Here is a 22,847-nt window from a genome sequence, read left to right as displayed (position 1 = left end):
AGCATGCTCAAATTGCAGTTTCATGCTCTGTCACGTGGCAGATCATATGAACAGCTTGGTTTTTCTGCATGTCCAGAACAGGTTGACCTGACTTTGTCCTTTTGACTCCCTAAAGTTATTTGGTAGAAATAGGTATAAATTAACAGCTCAAAACTTAACCTTAAATGTTTTGTTAATGTGAAAGGAATTGGAGACATCCTTAAATTTATCCTTTCCATTATGTATTCATTTACAAAACAAATCAACCCTCTTTTAACCTTTCCCATTTTCATCTTTAGATCATTTTTTTGCTCTGTGGCTTCCAGTCAGTACACACATCTCCTACTTCAAATGTAATCGGTTTTCCAGGATAAAACAGTCTTGTGGCTTACAACACTTTGTTGTTCTGACTCATGCTGAGGAGCAAATCTCTCTACATGTACAGGTAGTCACACTGTTTGTCTTCAACAACTAATTTAGAGGCAGACTGAGCTTTAGTCTGAGACAGTCTCCACCTGCAGTTTGGAGGCGGTGGAAATCAAACCCTTAGATCGATTAGAAAGCAAGCCCAGAAGCTTACTGGGTCTGGAGTCTGCAGAGAAGCACTTAGTGTTCAGATAACATTTGGGGTGTCTCAGATATAAAATGATCAGGCTGCAGGCTACACTCCTCTTCCTTAAAGAGATCATGAGCTTTAAAATAAACTGAACTGGAGGTTCCTCGGTCTAATAAATCTATCTCTTCTTGCAGTAGGATCATGACTTTTTACTTTGATAATTCGAAGAAAATAATCATCAAGTCACATTTTTTAACACCAAACTGGTCTGTTTTTTTTGATCAACTGTCTTACAAGGGATGCTCCTTGTGACTTATTTAACTGACATTTAAACATCTACATAGAGAAAGGATCACAGCATCTAAAGGCAAAAATGTCAAACTGGTTTACACCAATTGCAGCTTATGATAGCTGTGCTTGAAACACCAGCCTCCAGTACTCTTTGTGGGTTAACGTTCACATCAGTGCTGACTGTGGTTACACATTGCTGCTGTGAAGTAGTTACAGGCTGGTTTAACACGACACAGCAAACATAGTTTCAGCTACGTTTTCTGGACCAAACTACTGTCAAACTACTTGATGCTACAAAATCACATTTGTCCCCTGAGCTGGTTTACGCCTGGATAGTAGAGTATTATGGAAGTTACCATTAATGGGAGATACATCCCCGTGTGTGTGTGGCTAGATGCTACAACATCTGACCAGCAATGCAGAACTCAATTAATAGAAATCATAATGATTAGTTTGACCATCTAGTAATTCTGCTGTCAACTAGTGAGGGTGACAATGTTCAGTCAATTAATCATCCAGTGGTGTAGTGGTGTGTGCAGAAGTGGGTACACACTTTATTTATATACTCTTTGGAAGTGGGAATACTCATTTTTAAGTGGGTATACTCTATAGGGACAAAAATGTTGTACTGCACATCTTAATATCTTAGGAGAGAAATTCAGATATTCACAGCATTGCTTCATCAAGAACATGTGTGGGTATTTATCACTGTCAACCACACCAGACTTTACAATAAGAATAAAACATGTACAATGATACATCATTTAGCAGATGCTTTTGTCCAGAGTGATGTACATCAGGAACAGGTGTTCCTGGTATTAAGGATCTTGTCCAAGGGCCCACACTGGATGCTCACTGGGCCCTTTTTTTTTACCCTTCCTATAACACAGTCAGTGATTTAAACTACTAAGCTATCCAGCAGCATTTCTTAAAAAGGATTTTTAGCATTATGCCAAAAAAAGTCCAAAAACTGAAAAGGATTACAAAAAAGCAACACTACACAAAGTCCAAGAGCCAAAATTGGTCTCTCTAAAAACATGTTTAGTCTTACGGATAAAAAAAACCAATGCCAGCATTCCACAGCTTGAATAAACCAGAATAAGTAAAATGTCAAACTTCTAAAAGCTTAAGGATTGGCTGGATTATGTGTCTGTCATCAGATAGATCCAAACCTTCAGTCTGAAATGATTGTTTCCTGTTCCAACAACCACGATCCCAATTTAGCATCATCTGAAGAAAACAAGGCAGTAGCTTTGGGGGTAGTTTAGTTTTACTGCAAGCCAGTAAACAATGACAGCTTCCTGTTGAGCTCATGTTTTGTAGGTTACTTCCTAGTGCTGTACCCGCCCACTACGCCATATATGTTGTTGCTCTAATTGAACTTTAATAGAGCTCAACACTAGTCCAAGAAGCAAAATCACCATTCAAATCCCCCGAGGACAAATTGTAAAATCCTTTTAAAAATGTTTTGAATGTATGAATCAAGCTAACCAGCCACCAGAATACTCATGACTATAAAATGTTCATTTTAGCGCAAAACATCGTTAAAAAATGTAGAAAAAGCAAAGATACAAGACTGATTTATCTAAGAAGCTGAAAGAACTATATGTCCCACAATCCACTGTGATTCATTTTGTTCGTTTTTCAGGGCAGTTTTTAAAGATTTAAAACCATACTGGCACCTTTTAATCAACGCTTATCTTTACTGTAGAGACGACATTTTAAATGACAGTATCTTGAGTATTTATCATTTCATGCTAACCCTATATTAATGGACCTCATCACTGCTGCTGACGGTCAAAGTCTGCAGGCCCGGTAGACATTTTCATGGTTACCGAGACACCACCAATCAAAGATGCTAATCTCACACTCTGGTACTGTAGTATTCTTGGCAGAGATCACAAATAAACAGTTTTTCTTACACAAAGGTTGATATCTTACTAACTTTTGTCTAGTAAGGGAGCATATACCATTGTTAACACTCAGCTAGACATTTAAAACCGTTGATCTGGAAATATAAGCTGTTTAAAACTTTAGCTAACACTTTTACAGGTTGCACTAGGCAGTCCTTTCAATGAAAGGCTGTAAAAGCATGCTGTCAGCCCAGCAGTTAGGTCATGCCCTGACACTGATGCTACAGTCCACCAAGAAGGCAGCTTAGATTCAAGTATGACATTTGACACCCTTCCCATATCATTGCCATTTCCTGTTCTCCCACCAAAGATTCTTACCCTATCCACTGTCCTCTCTAATAAAAGCTAATACCCCAAAAATAAATATTAGAGAAAAAGAGACAGTAAAAAGACACTAAATAGTGCAATCTCAAGCCACATGCCTAAGACAGCGTTGCATTCTGGATGTAGAGCTAGAAAAGCAGTCGTGAAAACTGCAAATTATGTATTGAGAGGCTGAAATGGGCAAATACTTCGATTATCTGGAGATAACCTTCAAGATTGATCAAACTGAGCTGGCGTTGTTTGTGGGTTTATCAACTAATGGCTAAACTGCTGCCATGGTTTGTGTTCATGTAATTGCTCTAAACCAGACATCTAGACCATGACACCACAAGGTTTACTTCAGTAGCTGAGTTTTTCCCACAGCTGTGTAAAGTTATGTTAATAAGTCTGATCTGCTGACGTAATGCAGTGGCTGAAAACACCCAAACTTTGCAGAGGATTTCTCAGTCTGTTTCACCACAATCCCAGTATAAAAGCCGGGACTGATTAGTGGATGCATTTGAAGTGGGGCTGTAACCACCATAGAGAGCACTGAGGTCATGTCGTCACCATTTTTCTAGTTCATTTCCATTTTTCCACACAAAGGCACGATTCATTCAGGAGAGGGATGAATGGAGTGTGATGTTTTCTCAATTTCAAGCCTTATCTAAGGAGATATGTACAGTGTTTTCACAGTCAAAACAGCCTTGAAAGTACAGAATCCTCTTTAAGAGCAAGGTGAAGTAAGGTAACAGGATCTTATAGGTTGAGCCATCAATAAGAACTTTCTGAATTCTTCTGTGTTCACAGAGAAATGATGGATTACTGCGGTGGTGGTAGTGGAGAGGCTGACCTGCTCTTTCCTGGCCGGGGTGCTGTGTCCAGCGGCGGTGGGAAGCTGCTCCGTTTGGTTCTGAGGCGGTGTCGGTTCGGCTGCTTTAGCTTTCGCCTTCTCCGTCTCCTTGTTCTGCCTGGCCTCCGAGTCTGCGCCTGTTTCAGTCGTCATGGTAAATCACGCTGGAGTGGGAGGAAAAAGGAAAAATGGATGAGTCAGCTGACTTGTTATGAATTGATCTACTGTCGCTTTCAGCTCTGTGTAACGATAAGCTGCTCTCTAATGTGGATGCAGAGCTGTTGATATTGTTTGACAGCAGAATAAAAAGTGAAATTAATGCTAAGTGGCTTAGGGCCACTCAAGTACTGTTTTCAATAATCTGAGGAGTGTCAGCAGCTGATAAAAGAAAGTGCTGAGACTGCTGGTGGCCTGACATCTGTCATTTCTACAACATACTCTATATCTTCCCACATTCAAGTTCAACACGATTGTTCCTGGGGATTCAACTTAAATAATAGCTCTGAACAAAAGAGTCTTTTTTTGTCCTGCAAAATGACAGACTTTAGTAATCAAATACCCAAAGATAACCCTTTAACAATGACATGCATTTGAGTCATGCAGTATTTGAGAATATTTAACAGGACAATATTTCAAACATTAAAAATATACCAAAAAAGTTTTATAACACTATAAACAATCACAAATTCATACTAAACTCAGAAGTTTTGTTTCTGTTTTCTGCAACTCAAAAATTAAGAATTTGAAATCTGCTACCAGAGAATATTCAGCTCTAAATAAATGACCAAAATGACAAATGCTTATCATATTTTTGTTCGTGAAAAAAGGATTTTTAAAAAGAACCAACAAAATAAGTAGACATATGTAATTTTCCTGAATGTTGTGCAGCCTCCCTCATTGCCTCACCGTCCCTACAGAGTATTTACATACAACCATCCAAAGTATCTGAGCTGTGCGGGCGCACTTCTTTCATAGCATGACCTTCTCCCTCTGTGAATAGCAGCATGCCAGTGACAGATGTGATCCCGAGGGCCTTAAACTGGGTAATGAAAGGAAACATCCAGTGGCCAGTTTTGCAAAACAAAGATGACAGATAGGAAGGATCACACTGGGGGCCCAGGTTCTTACCGTACCCACAGGCTCTGACATTGGGATGTGGGGTTTGAAGGGCGGGACAACAACACGGCCTCTGCTGCTCAGAGTCTGGGGTTTGTAGTACGGATGCCTGTCATTCTGCTGCCGGCCTGCGTCTCTCTGGGCTCTATTTATAGGACAGTGTTTACGCTGAGGAGGGAGCATTCAGGGGAGGGTCTCTGACTTCAGTCTTGGCCGGGGACAGTTGAATGTGGATCAACAAAGGCCACACTGGGCTGAGGTGATCCCTAAAACTTTTGACCTAGGGAATGAACAACTGCATCAGCCACTGTGGAAAGCTATTGAAATAAACCAAGAAGGTTTTGATTATCTTCAATGCCACATGGGAGTTGTTTTTTTACATTTGAAGTAAGAATCTCTGGCTATTTCTGGGTGTCCTGCTGTGTAAAGCACATAGCTGGGTTATTAACAGCTGGAGTCTATGCCCCCATCAAGCCTCTGTGTTGATTTGGTCGCCTTAAACCCTGTGACAGATGCATTACTGAAAAATACTTTACGCCGTACTGAAATGAATGTTTCATTGTCTCCAGTAAAGCTCCATTGCTGTGATTACTTGTGCAGAGTCTCGTATGACAAGCATTTCATCTTGTTTAAATATGCTTTGGTTTTTCAATATCTTTGGTATTTCAAAAAACTACATCAGGGTAATTCATCTTTCTAATGAGCTCTGGTTCAAATCTCTATAAAATTATTTAAATAGGATTACAATAGAAAATGAATAAAGCTTTGCCAAGAAACAAAAGCAACTTCAGACGTCAATCTATTAGTGTTTAAGTAGATCAGAATGATGTTGACTCAAAGCACCAGTAAATCTGGATTTGGAGTAGAGTAAACATTTAGGAGCCTTGTGTTATTTCTGCATTTCTACCTTAGCTTTTGAAGCAGTCAGGGGTCACTGAACTTAACATGCTGATCAAATACTTTCTAAGGTTCAACTTAAGCAGCGTTTGGAGCTGTTAGGGTTGTCAGGATTTCAGATTTGTACACTTCAGTCTTTTCATACGATTGCAACCAAAGTACAAGTCATATGCATGCAAGACTGAGTAATTTAGTGCTTTGATTATTAAAAAAAACCCTTCAAACTCTTTCACTCTGCCCAACCTGCACAATTAAGATGGTTACAATCATTCTTAAATATTTTCCACATATTTGTGCGATTAAGACAACGCTCATTCTCTTACAAAAGCTTTGGTTACAAAACATAACTGACTATCTAAAGCTGTTTACAGATACTAATGATCAATAAATACAGGAGAGCAGCAAACTCAACCAGAACCTTGTTAAACTTCTGTTGTGTCACATGTTAAAGAGTGGCTTGCAGATCAGCTGACAGTTGATGTCTGCACAGCCAACCTTTGCTTTTCTTAAACCCCTGCAATGAAACAGGAACTACGGTCAGAGAGGGGGGAAAGGAGGAAAGGAACATCTTAGCACCATAGAAATGGAGGAAGAATACGTTCAGTCACTGGTGACAGGCACTCTTCACAGGGCCACACAACAGCCCACACAGTGGCCTTGTGTGTGGCCTTTAGCATGGACTGGCACATACATTATGCATTCAGCAAGCTGAATTCACAACTCATTTAGCGCCCTGATTTACTGCTAGTATACAGGAGCAACTAAAGAGACTGCATCAATATATTCTTATTGCTCAGAGATGCAGCTAGAACAAAAGTATACCATCTTTGACAATTAAAAAAACAAACATGCTTTGTTGCTTCACAGTTAATCTGAAAGCAAAAAGAAAAGCAGCATTTAAAGAAAAGTCAATGTAGTTTTGAATGCAGTTGTTAAAAAATATCAGTACCTTGATACTTTACTGATGCCATTTGATTGAAAACAATACAGTCATACATTACAAATATTGAATTTGTAGATGCTTTTGAGTAAAAAAAATTTTTTTGGAAAACTCCTGCACGTTATCAACATCACTGGTTCCCAACATGGGGTCCAGGATTTCTTTTGGGGTATTTTCAGTGGGGACGCAAGGATCTGTCTGCTCTGAGGTCGTTGACATTAGGCACAGTCAGAAAAACTAAAGTCATAATAAAACACATATGAGTAGGTGTTTTTATAATAACACTTGTATCCTGGTCTATATTGTTTGGATTTGAATTGTAAAAACAATTCAAACTGATGTGCCGGGGATGGGGGGGTGCTTAATAAAAATAGGTCTGAGACACTTACATTGTACAAAATGCCAAAATGTTTGCACAAGTGAGACAACGTGAAAGTGATTGCGTGCAACTTTTGATAATACCAAACAAGAAATTACCCAGTACAGTGAATCGCTAAAGGCCTGATTATTAGAGCTCAAAGAGCCCGAAGTCTCCAGATGACCCAAATCTGATTTTTTTTGTTCGTATGTGACTGATGTGTTTCTTTTCTGACAGTGTAAACAGCTCACGTCACATTGAGTCGAATGTTTTCACATCAAATTAAGGCCACTTCAACAAAAATCAGATACATATCTGATCTTCTGACATTTGACCGCAGTTGAAAAGCCAAACAAAAAAAATCAGATCTGAGCAAAAGATCAGAATTAAGCATTACTGACTAAAAAATGAGAAGCTGTCATCTCTGACTTCTTTATCATTCATTGCTAATGAAAAATGACAAGAAATAAAAGTGTTTACAAGACATTTGAAGTCTGCAGCTCCAAAACTGAATCAACTGTAAAAAGCTCACGTCTTCAAGAGATGACCATAATTTTCAATTTTGAAATCATACCAGCTAGAATCAAATGATAGCAATACCTGTTTGAAAACCCCAACAACAAAAAAAATTACATCCGGGACAACCAAAACTACTTAACTTAGCCTAGTAACTATTTTTTTTACTTTCCAATCTGCCGAAAATAGTGTCTGGAATTATTCTATATTATCTTTTGTTTGTTTTAATATTTAGGTCAATTTATAAGTATTAGATTTTATGACTATGAGACTATCATCTGTCTGCAAGTAAAGGAAAACTTTTACGAACCAGGAGACATTGCTGTTTCTCTCCTCTGCTCTCTATCAGTCTGTAACAGACACAGTTGAATGTGCATCTTTAAAAGATGCTAAAGAGATGTACTATATGCTGACTAGTGAATTAAACAGTGGGAATACAGGATGTGACAGCAGGCAGAGCTAAGAGGCATGCAGCAGGCAGAGGGAGAGACTTCTCTGCATCAGTCAAAATATTCTTTCATGACTGCACACAAGGGTTGTTGCGTTTTAACTTCTTCACACTCAGAGTGTAACTTCGGTGAAACAAACAGGAAAAAACATCTGTCACTGTACCAACACTCTGTTTAGCAGCAGGACACAGCCCTCGCTGTCATATGATCCCTACTGTTGTGCATTATCTCCATATCTCCACTCCTGGGTTAATACAGTTTTATAGTTTGCAGTTTTTATTTCATTATTGTGTCATACATACACAACAATATAAGTATACATGTTTTTCTTCAAAATGTTGGTACTTCTGAACCTAAAAATAACAGACACTGAGTAAGGCGTGTGATATAGCCTTACAGTTATCAGAACAGAAGGTGGTATATGTGCCCCACAGTACATCGGTAAATGTGAAGTTATTACATGAAAAATCCAGCACAGCTAATGAACATTGACAGAAGAAACATTCTGAAAAATTGAAGGAAACTTCTGTGAAGATGATGAAGAATGTTCAGCACTTACTGTCAAACCTGGTGACAAATTTTTCTTCCAGTAAAGCACATTAAAACTGTTTCACTCAGCTAAACCCCGACAGAGAGCACACATTTTTATCACTTATGCTCGCAGATAAAATCTGATATTCTCTCTGATGCGTCTTCTTGAAAGAGAGCAGCAGAAACAATCTATCTACTTTTCTTCCGCTAGACACAAACCTTCCTCCAAAGATAAATGGCCTCGTAAATACTTCAATCCCATTACTTATTTCCTATATTAGTCAAGCTAACCAGCAGTTTATCAGATCCTCTGTCTGGCACCAAACAACCTAGGAATCAGATCACATTCAGCATTTGTGAGAGCTGTGGATTATCATGTCTATGGTAACAGACAGGCCGAGGCTTATCAGTCTGTATCTACATGACATAATTGATCACTGTAACTAAAGACTGTGCAAACCTCTGCTTAAAGGTCCATTTGTGATTGTAATGCACCCTGTTGAAAGTGGCTTGTGCACATACACCCAGGGGAGGATGAAGGGCCGCCATCTGTGCTGAGTGCCATTAGCCGGAGAACACCACAGCTGGGCCTGTCCCTGCAACCCTTGCCCCCACACCCAAACCCCCCCTGGGGGCTTGTGGAGGCTACATGGAGGGGAATAGCTGGCGTATTTTGACACGTCAGGGCCCATCCCAAACTGGACTGCCATGCATGTTTGATGGCACCTCTCTTCTTAGCTGCAGGGCTGACAGCTGTCACACACAGACGTAACAACTGTAACAGGATACCACGTAGCTGGTCCAGCCACTAAACTGAGACACCTCTAGAGAGGGGGGATCACTGATCCCTAAAGAGCTCTTATCTGTCCTTATGTCCAAACAACAAACAATATTATTGATGCTACAAAAATCATTGCCACTTCAGATTTTCATTTAGTTCACTTGAGGCCTTCTTTAAATATTTTATTACTAAAACTTACAAGAGATGCAGATTTAGTCATCTATAAATGGAAGCTAAGGTGGTTAATTATAATGATCAGATTAACACAGGTTAGTAGGTCATTTTCAAACTCTCTGTGGATCCAGCTTTTGCATTGTGGTTCAGAAGGGTTTCTTGAAAATCTTTCCAAAAGAGTTGGGACTGCATTTTGTAAAATATTGAAATCTATATGTAAATAAAATAGCAAAAAGACATCACAGCAAACATTAGAACTAAAAAATATTACTTCTGGAGAATTATACACCTGTTTTGAATTTAATGGCAGCAATAATTCTTCTTTAAATCTTATCAAAAAGTGTTCAGATGCTGTATAAGAGGACAGTGGAGTGCATAAATCGTGATATTTGAGGCCATCATAATGATTCAAAGCTCCTGTGAGGAACATCTGCTTTGTGCTGGTTTTGTTTTCCCCTGTGGATATAGTGGTACCTTTAATATTTTTTCTAATTTTGATAAATGTTGAGTATTTCGCTTGAGGAAAAAAAAAAAAAAATCTGTTTCAGCAGGCCACTGTTATCGTCTTTTTCTGTCACCTACCCTGCAGCAGCAGTTTGACAATAACAGAACAATTCAGACATCTTTAAGTGCTGTTCAGATACTTTGGTTTGCCTTTGTAACTTATACAAAGGCTTTAGCTTCAATTTGAGCCTGCCATAACCAGCTAAAACTTCTCACATGATATCTAAGGAAATCTACAGGGATATTTCCTATCATTTTGAAGTGCATTTTTGCTTTGAACAACTAAAAATCAGAACCTTTGTCTTAAAATTATATTTAAATTTACGTAAAAACCACCATTATAAAGAAATACTTTGAAATACACGGTCTTTCAATGTGGCTTAAGTAATCCATTTCTCAAAAGTCAAAAGCAAACAAAAAAATAAGACAAGGTAAATGTATTCTAAACAAGTATAATAAGGTACAGCCCCAAAATTTTGCGATGTATCTTCAAATTGTGCTGAGAAAAATCAACCCCCTTGACAGCTGGAGAAGTGTAAACAGTCCAGCACTGACTGTATTATCATCACTGTATTGTCATTCTGCCTAAACTGGTGTAACAAGCAACACAAGCTGATTGTAAGCCTGACTTCCTGTTTATCAGAGGAAAACAAAAAGTGTTCGACCTGGCTAAAAAGCCTGATGACAGAAATGTTTACTGTAAGTTCAGCTGGATATCTGTGCAGACGATGTTTCTGAACAACATATCACAGTCAGCAGAGTTCAGTCCTCCTGTCCTTAACAACCCAAGACATTTAAAAAACTCAGATCTGTTTACTACCTCAGAAGGTTCAGCTGGGACATTTTCCGACTCTGGGTCAACAAAAGCTTAATGTACAAACAGTCCTGACAACTAATCTTTCATTCAGAGGGTCAATAACACAACCTGCAACAAAATGTTCCCATCCAGCCTCGACAAAATATCTACATCAGTGACCCAGTAAAACAACAAGTCAATTCTGAATCTGTTGCTTTACGTTGCTACTTGCCTCACCCTAAAGCTTTCTGATGCTGCAACTGTTTAATCCAGAACATGGCATGTAAATTCTGCTGCCTGAGGGCTCTGAATGAAAACAGCCAGAAAAGATGGCAAGTAGAGACGAACTGCTCTGTTCAGAGCACACCTGCTGCTTACCTCTCACTCTGAAGATGGAAATAAAAAAACAACACTCCATAAGGTGCATTTACTGAACGGTAAACTGCAATTTTCATTTCATGGATTAAATTCACATAACGAGGGAGAAAAGCTGTTCAAGAGTGGCGTTCCTGGTTGATGCTGCAAGATAAATAAAAAGCAATCTGGGATTACAGTGTCCTCAAGTCAAAACTAGATGTAAGAAACAGAGCTATACATTACTGGGAGAGCCTGGGGGACAGAACGAGCAGCCAATGGCTGAGTAATCATGATCCAACTGAGTAAGCACTACACAACATGAATGAGGTACAGCAACAGAACAGCACTTTCTCTGTAGCAGTCTCTCATGTAATATCCAGCATTTCAATGGAAATGATAACTGTGTCTTTACTGCAGCTCTGTCATGGCAGCAGCTGTGACAAGAAACAACCTGTTACAAGAATAAAAAATGAAGCTTTTCTCTATTTTTATAACCTGTTGGAAATTTCTGAAGTTGTGGGAGTACTCCTCAAAATGCATACAGCACAGGAGTTGTAATTAATTATGCCATTTCAGTGCAAAAATTCTTGACAAAGTGTCCTCCCCTCACTCAGATCATAACAACTGCTCTGTCTTCTTTCCATAGAGTTTAAAGTTTTACATCATGTTCAATTTAATAGTATAGTTTTCTTAGTTCCAAATATCTCAAGGGGGCATGAAGATCTGTCTGCACTAAAATATAAACTTATTACTGACACAATGATGTTTAAGGGAAAAAATCCTTCTTGACCAGTGATCATCAACTGGCAGCCCAGGGGCCATATCAGGGCCCCTAAAGGGTCCAATCGGACCCCAAAAGACTACCAAATTAGGAAGACATGGTTTTTAGGGTTTCTCCTGCCTTTAGATCCCTATGGCTATTAAATCCACCAGAAAAACAATCAATATTAACAGTTTTTATCACGAATGACTTATGGAAATCCACCTGTCAGCCGTCATTAGTAAATATGTATGATAACGACATACTCTTCGTTCAATTACTAATTAAATCTGCAGTTTTTTTGTGTCAACTTGTCACTTCAGGGTCTTGGAGAATGCAATTTTACTTAGTTCCTGCATGTGTTTCTCACCAATCAGGACAGAGCATAGTAGTATCAAACCCAACAATGGACAGAAAACAGAAAACCCCAAAAATATGAAGCTAATATACCTCAATTGCTTACTTGTGGCTGGCTGCAGTAGGGGCTGATATTATAGTTAATGCTTAAATTTTCAAGGAAATACCCATACATTAAAATGTTGGCTGGACCAAAATATTTAATTTAATACAGTTCATCTGAAAGTCTGGCACCCACATCATCTGTCAAAACAAAATATGGCCCATGTATAATGTAATTAATGGCCCTGATGTAGACCTTATTTTCTTAGGGTTTTATCCACTGAACAATAAAAGAACTGATGTTGAATTCTGAAAGCAATATATCAATTTCTTATGGGGGGGTGGGGGGGGGGGTGTCAGCTTTTCTTAGATACAAGTGTGGGTGGGGGGCTCCAAGGAAAGGGTTGGAAACCCCTGCTTCAGTGTATTGTTTCTTTGTTATTGCACCATTATAGCTCATATTTTATATCACTGCTCACTTCCAGTTTAATACATATAACTTAATAAAACCACTTCTGTCCACACAAGACTCAATGCAGCAAATGCTGCCTTGATTAAGTTTCTATTATAATCAACATGGAAAGGTTTTAGTTGGACTTAAGGGTCATTTTGGAATCTGTTTATGCAGCTGTGCTACTGTTTTAATCAGTTATTCCTACCTTACTTGTATAAAATGGGTGGATACTTAATAATAAAGAGTCTCCATATAATTTAATACTGTGAAATATAAAATACTCTTTATCCACTGCTAAAAAAATCTAAATTTGTTTTATGAGACTCCCATTACATGTAGAAAATCTGCGGTAAAACTAATTTGGACATTATCTTTTTATTTTGTCGCTTGTTTAAACAACCACTTACCTTGTGCAGTAGCAATTTTTCATTATAATTAAGCTGGATGCTTTTAGACCAGCCTACACACTCCACATCTCAATAGCAGAAAATGGGGAAGGTATACTGGTCACATGAAGGTGACTCTGAGCTGCAAGTGTTTTCTGCTGAGGAGGCCATAAATCCTGTCAACTTTGCAGCGTTTACATTCTTTGCATTACTGTCTCCAGCAGCAAGGCGAGCCATTCAAGGATAAAACAGACAGAGCAGCCGAGTTATTGTCATCTCAACTAGACTGTGTGCTTCATTTCACGAGACGATTAGTACATCTTTGTTAGTTTGCAGTCGCTTGAGGTCAGGGGTTGGTTTTCTTTAAAAGCCAGGCACAAATGTCACCTCTGAGTCTTAAAGAGGTACAATTCCTGAGATAGCTGGAGTTAGGAAGTGTTAGTCCAGTCATACAGCTTGTTTGACAAAGGGAAAATCCTCTTTAATGTGCAAGATTAGGGAGAAATCATGGTCGCTTGATAGAGAGCTAATAACATCTTATGCAGTGGCTGAGACCGGCCAGTAGGGATTAAGTATTTTATGAGATTAGCTATAGGTAATCAGTAATCAGCTGTGACTTAATTAGCAATAAATGTTCTCTGGAGAGCATAATGTTATAAAGGAGACTTTGGGTTGTTGACATCAGCTAGGACATGTCTGTACGCGTCTTAATTATTTTTGATTATGTATAATCACTGGAGAATATTCCAGTTTACCAGGGATGAGCAGAAATAAAACAAGGTGGAGAATTTTCATTAGTAATCTCAGAGAGCCCAAACTGACAGCTTAACATCTATTTTAAGATAGTAACATGAAAACAGAGCAAAATGTCTCCTTTGAAAAGCAAGTACAAGTCATCTTAGTTCTAACTTGCCCAAACACTCATTACCAAAACAATGAACCTTCTGTTTGTTCGGACTATGCTTTCTTTTTCCTTGAGAGTCAAATTCAAACCAATCCGGATTCACTATTTTAAAACATTACACACAAAGTGTCACCTATTTCCCTGTCATTCATTCATTTTGTACTATTGTTTCTTTTACTTTTATGGTTAAAATCCCAAACTCACACAAGATAATTCCTTGTTTTTTACTTAAAAAACAACTTTAAATTAGTCTGTTTTATTATGATAAAGTGGAGCCTTTGATTATTGATTAATACAACCAAACCATATAATTTTTCTGATGGCAGTTATCCTTGGTGGTCAAAATTGTCTCTTTATAAAGCATTTTTAAAATGTATCACTGGAGTCTGTGTTAACATTTTAAAGCAACTATTCTTTGTCATTAACACATTTCTTGCACTCTTGTTGTAATTTATAGTATATATGCATAATTTACATTAAATTACACCTTGTGTTGGAGTAAATATTAGCAGAAAGTGTGTCTTACTTTGGCTGTAGTCATGATCATAGCACCTATGGGTCATTTTTGACACAGTAGATGACAAATTAAAACACATTGCAGGTACTGAACCTGAAGGGTATTCACTAAGGATGTGGTAAGGAGTAATTTTAGAGCCATCAATTCTGAAAATTAGGGCAGATACCAGTGATAAACACTGATGCCATAAATGATTGCTGTTTTTGATGTGTCATTCCTAGTATGCCATCATTTTCTCTCATGTTTGACCATCAAAACGATCCGAGTTTCTCTCAGTGGTAATTTTTTCTGCTCCTAAATGTCTCCATTCTTTCACAAATGTTTGTAGAAACAGTCTGCATGCCTAGGTGCTTGATTTTATACACCTGTGGCCATGGAAGTGATTGGGACACCTGATTTTAATTATTTGGATGGGTGAGTGAATACTTTTGGCAATATAGTGTATCTGTAAAAGATGCCAGTGGCACATGAGATAGGAAAAGGAAATTGGTGTAACTTCTTTATGTTAGACCATCAAAGAAAATTCATATACTGTTTATGTGTCAGAGACGATAAAGTAAATGTGTCAGTCAATGTATTTATTTCCTTGATAGGAAAATATAAGCAGAGCAGAGACTTTTCTCCAGATGCAAAACAACCTAAAGACATTCATGCTCACTGAAATAAAAGTGAGTGCACATTCTTCAAATCTTGCCTTTCATTTGGGGCGGCGGGTGTCAAAATTAAATATCTATATCTGTGTCATAATTCGGTTCAATTGGAATCACTCGTTTTGGCACCAGTACCATGTCAGAACTGGATTTTGATACTCATCCCTCGATATCATACCGATGATATTTTGTATCCCTGTTGGTAACTGATACCTGTTCATGCTGCATCATTTGGCCGATGGCTGATGTTTGTCAGGAGGGCCAATACTGGCTGATGCTGATGTTAGGAATAATTTGAGCATCCCTAGGAATGATCCATGTTACTTTTAGGCACCTAGATTAAAGCAAATACATATTTATCATCAAAAACCTTTGAAAGCAGGTCAAAATTAAACCCCAGGACATCATAAAGGTTAACTTTTGCTGACTAACCTATGAGCTCCTGCATTTATTATCATCAGTTTTCTAATTTTAGTCACTTCCTGCAAAACAAGAGGCAGACAAATATACAGCAAACTCACAACCATATCAAACAAATTTACTGTTTTTTTTTTTTTTTAACTTCTCACCTCATAAGATGCAAAGTCATCTGAGGCACTGTCGCTTAGAAGTTGCTTTTTTGTAAGTAGATTACTCCAGAAACTTAGAAATATTTAGTTATGGTTATACATTTCAATAAAGAGTGAGGCATCTCCAAATTTGGCATGAGAAAATGTTGATTTAACATCTTTACTTTAGACACATAGGTTAATATTAGAGTTAAAAACAGAAGTACAAAACAAAGACTACACTAATTTATTGATTTAAAAAAAATGACACAGCCTAAATGACAATTTTAAAAAGCTGCAAAGTTTTTGCTATTTGACGGTTATTTTTAAAAGTACACAGAAGCCATAGTTTATTACTGCCATTTTCTGCCTTTATTACTGCTGGGAAGAAAAACTATTTGCTGTGAAAGACGTTTCAAGAGAAAAATTAAATCTCACTTGAGTCCTGACCCACTGAGTTGAGATGGGGGGGGGGGGTCAGGTAGCAGTGAGGAGATCCACCACGGACATCGTGTTGTGATTTTTTGTTTTTTAATCCTCTGTGGGTTTTATTTGCTGTTTTAATCACTTTAAAAATGTTTCTGTTGTGTTTCTTTTCCCCTTAGTTCATGCATTTTTTATGTCTTGTGTAAAGCACTTTAAATTGCCTTGTTGCTGAAATCTACAATACAAATACACTTGCCTTTCCTCGGTACAGTAGATATTGGTTCATTGCATTTTTAGCTCAAAACACACAGTGTAACACTGATCCGGTGTGTTGATTTTTCACTGATTAATAAAGTGAGGAGGTTGTTGTGTCTATTTATCTTTCCATGACCCCATTGTGTCTCTGTAGGTCTCTGTATTAAGTTAACACTGACCTATTTCTGTTAGGTTTTCCTTACTCAGAGTCTAAGGTTGGAGGTTGTTGAACAGGATATTTCATAAATCACTAAACTCCCCAAGGAAGGACTGACTTGGTGGCTGGTTTAACTCCTGATTTTCAGATAGATCAATGCTCTTCATTTAATGAAGTGTCTCAACAGAAAATATAAGACATAAATACAACCATCTTTAGAGTTTAAAGTAATAAACTGAGACAGAAAGCCTGCGAATACGGCGCTTAATGTTGCTGCCTTCTCAACGCTACTGCAACAGCAGCTTACTGTGCATCTTAATTAAATTGTCAAGTCAGACTCCGGCCATTACTCCCCCCCTGCCTTCAAGGATGTGAGGATGCTAAAAGAGGATCCAGCTCGTGTCATCCTGTCCCAAACCACGCCCACCGCACTGCAGATCAAAAACACCCAAGTATGTCGTCTTAACCTCCGACTGGGTCACTATTTTAATCCATTAATTGTCTTCAAACGTAGCCGTGCCTGCCTGTGACTCAGCGATGCCCTTCAAAATGTGAAATACAGCGCAATAAAAGGTGAAAAAGGCATCTCCTCGGTCACCCATTTCCCACTTTCTGCCTCGAAACTGGAGCACGTTAGCGTACAGTGCCTCAAAGCGGTTATTTTCTTTGAATTACCAGACTAAGCTTTGACTTTTAGCTTCAAATACTAGCTGCAGCAGGCTGCCCATTCAGCAGAAAAACAACATATCGCTACAGTGTCCCCGCACCAAGAGGCTACAATGCAAAGCAGCGGGATAAAAAGAGGTTATGACCAAACGTTTCTGACACAGTGAGCCACGTCCTGTTAACCTTTCCGCCTGACTGAATACTGTAGAAGTGTTTCTAAATGTTAATCATCTGTTAACGACCGGGGGTGTTACGGTCAAGACGAGCAGAAGAAGACAGGAAAACGAGGTAGTAAGACTGGATAATGCACAAACCAGAAAGCATCACCAGTAAGGCAGCGTTATTGATAGATATGGAGATAAAGTCGACAAAAAAAAAAGGTTTGTTACCAGGTAAAGCGTCCTCGTTCAGGCTGGTTATGCGAGTTGCATTCGTAGAGAGCTTGTGTTTCCTGACAGCGGTGTTACTCTGCTGCAGTTCCCCTCTCCGCCAGCCTATCACACTCCACTATGCAGCCCAGAGAAGAATTGTGGGATATCAGGACAGCCGGGGCATTATTTCAGCAGCACACCCCCCACTATACACCCACAGGCACACACATGCACGGAGCAAGGCAATTAATGGCACGAGGTTTGTTGTTTTGCTGGTTTAAGGCGGTGCAAGTAATCTCTGTTTACAAGGTAATGTTGTTAGAAGAAAGTGAATCAGTGCTGGAATGTTGAAAGGTTTATTTACTTAAATAATCTACTGTAAATGCAGATTTGTAATGCTTCACTTGAATGATTCTACTCTCACATCAGTGCCTTTATTAACCTGGCATTTGGTCATTCGACATATCTAATCAGCAATTATTGTAATATTACTTTATATGAAGAGATCGCGCAATTTTTATTTGATAGGCTAGTTCAAGCTTCTCAAGGTTTTAAATAGCTCAAGATTATCCATCAGATGACTCAGAGAGAGCCTTATATTCTTGGCAGAGGTCACTAAGGTCGTGAAAAGCTCCTCAGTGGCAGGGCTCCAGGTGTGCCTGAGATGCTGAAGGCTCTGGACATGGTTGGACTGTCAGGGCTGACACGCCTCTGTGGGGTCTGGGACAGTGCCTGGGGAGTGGCAGACTGGGGAGGTGGTGCCCGTTTTTTAAAAACTAGGAGCAGAGGGTGGGTTTTAATGATCCGGTTGTCACACTGCTCAGCCTCCAAGGGAAAGTCCGACCTTAGACCAGCTCTTTACCCTTAGAGCAGTGGTTCTCAACTGGTGAGTCGGGAGCCAAAAATGGGTCGCAAAGCTGTCACTATTATCTGCCTGATTCCATAAATTTTGCATAATTTTCACAAATCTTTTGCCTCTTTTGACCACTTTTCATCACATTTTATCCCACTTTATTCTGCCCACTTTCACCACTTAAAACACATTCATGCTTCCTTTAAAATGTAATTCCAACCATTTTTTACCACTTTTAAATCCAATTTCACAGCTTTTCTGACAATTTTTGACACTTTTCAGCTGTTGTTACCTGTACGACCCCCTTTTTTATGCCACTATTAACCGCTTTTCACCATTCTCTTTACCCATTATTGCTCATTTTAAACACTTCACTTTTTCTGCAAATTTTTACCACATTAAACCCATTTTGCCATTTGTAACCTTATTTCACCAATTTTTGATGCCATTTTTTGCCAATTTGACCCATATTTCTCCCTATGCATTGCCTCTGTTAGCCCGTTTGTGCCAATTTTAACCCATTTCTGTGACTTTTTAAATCACATCCAACCACATTTTCTGCCTATTTTTGCCACTTTGTCCCATTTTGATTCTGTTTTAAGGAAATGGGTTCACATTTTGAAGAGTGCTATATACTACGGCATTAGGGCTTTGCAATTTGGGAAAATAAACTCATTGCGATTTTTTACCCAATATAGCAATTATGATTTAATATGGGATTATTTCAGAAGTTCCACACCTCATGTATTTTCCAACAAAAACAAGCAATAAGTCATTCTAAACTATAACCAACACAATATTAGATTAAACTAGGGCTGGACAATTTTGAAAAATATCTTATTGTGATGATTTTGACTCATTTTGCGAATTTGATATGAACTGTTGTATTAAATGGAGTGATAACTTTAATATAATTCTCATATTTAACAATAAACATACAAAAATGAAGAAAATTATATTTTTTGTACACTATTCTAAAAATATGCCACTAGACTGATTGCATGATATGTAATGCACAATGTCTCTGCTGCAAAAAAAAGTACTGAACTGGTGTTTTGTCACAAATCTTAGGTTAAAGAAATATTGCACATTTAATCTAAAATCATATTGCATATTTAATCTAATTTGCCATTAACTGCCCAGCCCTTAACGGCTGCTTGGATTAGAGGGATATTGTTCAGGCCAAAAAATACAATATGGTTATCACAGTTTAACTTTAGGATGGTGCAAGATTTTGCTGACCTCCATTTGGCTGGGCCCCAAAAAGCACCCCCCTTTATCTCCCCTTGTGGGCCGCCTTGCTTGTATGTGAAAAATGTACTTGGCAATAAAACTCGACTCTAATTCTGATAAGAGTGAATAATTCAAATAATTCAAATAAGTGTTGGGATTAACAAATATTGAAAAAGCAGGACACGTATAATTTCTAAAAAGAAAATAACATAACAACATAATTTTCAACAGAAAAATTGATTAAAAGCTCACCAAAAGATCATTTTTAACAGCTTGTTTGCTAGCCTCCAACAACATGCTTTACTCATGTAGTTTTCATTGGAATCTACTCAACGTTATGCCCTGCCCACCTATCCTGTTCCACTTGGAAATACATCAAAATACACAATCTTGATGATCGGGAAATGCCATTTATTCTTGATTAAAAGCAAAGAGCCTGCATACTTCCTCTTCTTTCTTATTAAACTGGATATAAAACAACACAATAGGACTGCTGTGGCATGATTTCAAACTGATTTTACAAACTCTTTGTGATTATGTGCAAGTGGTCAGGAGCCCGTTATGATTTTCTCTTTATTAGAAACATAATCCAAGACATATTAAAAATTAAGCATATAAACAAACAGACACATGTGCTGCCCTATTCTGGGTCCATACATGTGGTCGTGAGCGCATATATACAGACATAAAAGCTAGTTTTTAATTAGTGTCTGGGTTGTTCCCTCTGGGGGATTTGTGGGTTTTACCCCCCGCCTCTCAGTGGGAACTTGACCCAACCCAATCACCAGTTTGACTTTTATTTCATTTAATTGCTTTCATGCTCAAGTAGAATGCCACATGCCAACACTTACTGTACCCTACACAAATCTAAAAACATACGATCGAGAGCATACAGCTTCAGAGTATTATGTGCTGCAGTCTTATGTAATTTCCCTAAATAGTGACGGACGCATAGCAGGCGTGCCTCTAGGATAGTAGAGGGTAAATGTAATAAGACATACACAGTGTAACTCTTATGTACAGCAGCCAGACAGCTGGCTCCTCATTCAGCTTTTGGCTAATTGTGGCACCGCTCGTAAAACAAGCTCAAGGACAAAAACAATGACTGTTTTACATCCAAGACGTATAATTCACATTACAAACCGAGGTGATTTAGGTAGTTTACATGCTAATTTAAATTCCTTACAACACAGAAGCAAGCCATCAGTGAGAGGAATGAGGTTTGTAGCAGCAGGAGGTGAACAATGGAGGTAACTAAATATTCCTGTAACCATAACCCAGGCTGTAAGAGGGACAGTTTTCTCACAGTGATATTGTAATCACTTATTACAGCATCTAAGCTGGCTCCAATGCTTGAACTAGGTGACAGTATAACAACGGACAACCATACAGCTTCAGTGATTCAGTGATCTCCTAACACTAGTTTCTTCCCTTTTCTCTTTCATTTCTTGTTTTAAAGGCACACATTAATTGTAAATGACAAACCTTGCAACTACACTTGACCTCATCACAGAGTGTTTTTGCTTTACAATAAGATCTGAGACGTCTGTCCTCTGCACAGCTGAACAATAGAGATCTACATTTAGAGCATGAGCCAACTGATCGTCTCAGACATTGCTCATCGCGGCCCGTCTGGCCTGTGGGTGGTGAGTAGTGTACGCCTGCAAACATTTAGAAATTGGAAGTGAAGGGTTGCGCAAGTCTGTCTTGAAAGGAAATAACAATACAAGCTGGTGCTGTTAAAAAGAGCTGATAGCAATGGAGCTCTAACTGACTAATCTTTACTTTGTATGTTTTCTTAATGGCTTTTGCAGGCATCAAGACAGATTTGTTAATAAACTATGTGCCTTATGCTTGAGAAAAACAAATCGCCTGCAACCAAGTAGTGAGAAGTAAAAGCCAAAAAATCTGTGCTGAGTAGAGAAGTGAAGTTAAAAGAAACTCAAAGTACAAAACAGAAAACTGATCATTGAGAAAGGCCAAAAATAGCATGCCAATTCCTTGGAGGTGAGTATTTTTAACCCTCTGTGCAGATACAAACTAACTCCTCGGAGAAGTTTAATATGAAAGGACTTCATTAGAAAGTGGCTGGTACAACAGGTCCTAACATGATGCCACAAATATCTGGAGCTTCCATTATTGAAGGATAGGTTCCCTCTCCTCCATGTTAACAGATGTGGCATAGGTAAAACCATAAAACCAAAATTTACTGCAAACCAAATGCATTTTAAACACGATTTCCATCTTTAATGTTAGCTCTTACGATGCAGATTTATTCCTTATGCTTTATTATCATTAGAAATTTAATTAGTTATCTGATGCAATAAAAACAATAAAATGTTGTGATTGGCAGCTCTGTTGACGACTTCAGCTCCTTAAAAAATAAGATAGAAAATACTTTCAGTCCCCTCAGGGAACTGTTTTGGACTCTTTCCTGCAGTCACAAAAACAACAAAACACATAAAATGGGATCATACAAAAGACAAAATGAAACCTCCCATTCCACAGCAATGCCATACAAGCAGAAGAGTTACCTCTCAACTGTAATTACAGCTCTCACAGCTAGATCAGCAAATTAAAGCATTAAACATGAAAAAAATAAATAATGACATTAGAGTCAGTGAATTTTCTGTAACTAGTTCTGCTAAAAATCAACACAGGATTCTTATCTGATGTGGACTGTACCAACTTGAGGAATCTTTACCATTTTGCCGTTAAGTTATTGGTACTATTTATTCATTTGTTTGTTAGCATGAGGGGCAGGAAGTTAAATCAGGGATAGATCAATAATCACTCGATTAAGGATGTTACCTGGTGTCTATTTCCCTATTCAACTACACACATTTAAATTGCATTTAACCAACTTGTCTAAAGGGAAGAAAATACTGTGCCGAGTACAGTGTGGCTAAAGTTAGCAGCTAGCTCTGCCAGCCCTCACTCCTCTTTGCAGAATA

The 22,847-nt window shown here is 38.4% G+C and overlaps 1 protein-coding gene across 1 annotated transcript in view; it reads right to left on the bottom strand.

Moving 5' to 3' along the window:
* The window catches only part of epb41l3b (erythrocyte membrane protein band 4.1-like 3b), a 71,124-nt gene extending 53,152 nt beyond the window's left edge, over positions 1-17,972 (bottom strand). Inside the window, exons 1-2 of the mRNA XM_041803670.1 lie at positions 17,826-17,972; positions 3,896-4,059 (exon numbers count right to left, since the gene is read on the bottom strand). Coding sequence (XP_041659604.1) covers positions 3,896-4,048 — 153 coding nt within the window. The 5' untranslated portion in view covers positions 4,049-4,059; positions 17,826-17,972. The remainder of the gene's footprint in view (positions 1-3,895; positions 4,060-17,825) is intronic.
* Between the last annotated feature and the right edge of the window lie 4,875 nt (positions 17,973-22,847).

The sequence above is a fragment of the Cheilinus undulatus genome, linkage group 13 (genome assembly GCF_018320785.1).
Source record: "Cheilinus undulatus linkage group 13, ASM1832078v1, whole genome shotgun sequence".
Lineage (NCBI taxonomy): Eukaryota > Metazoa > Chordata > Actinopteri > Labriformes > Labridae > Cheilinus > Cheilinus undulatus.
This window is presented reverse-complemented; position numbering and strand designations above follow the sequence as displayed.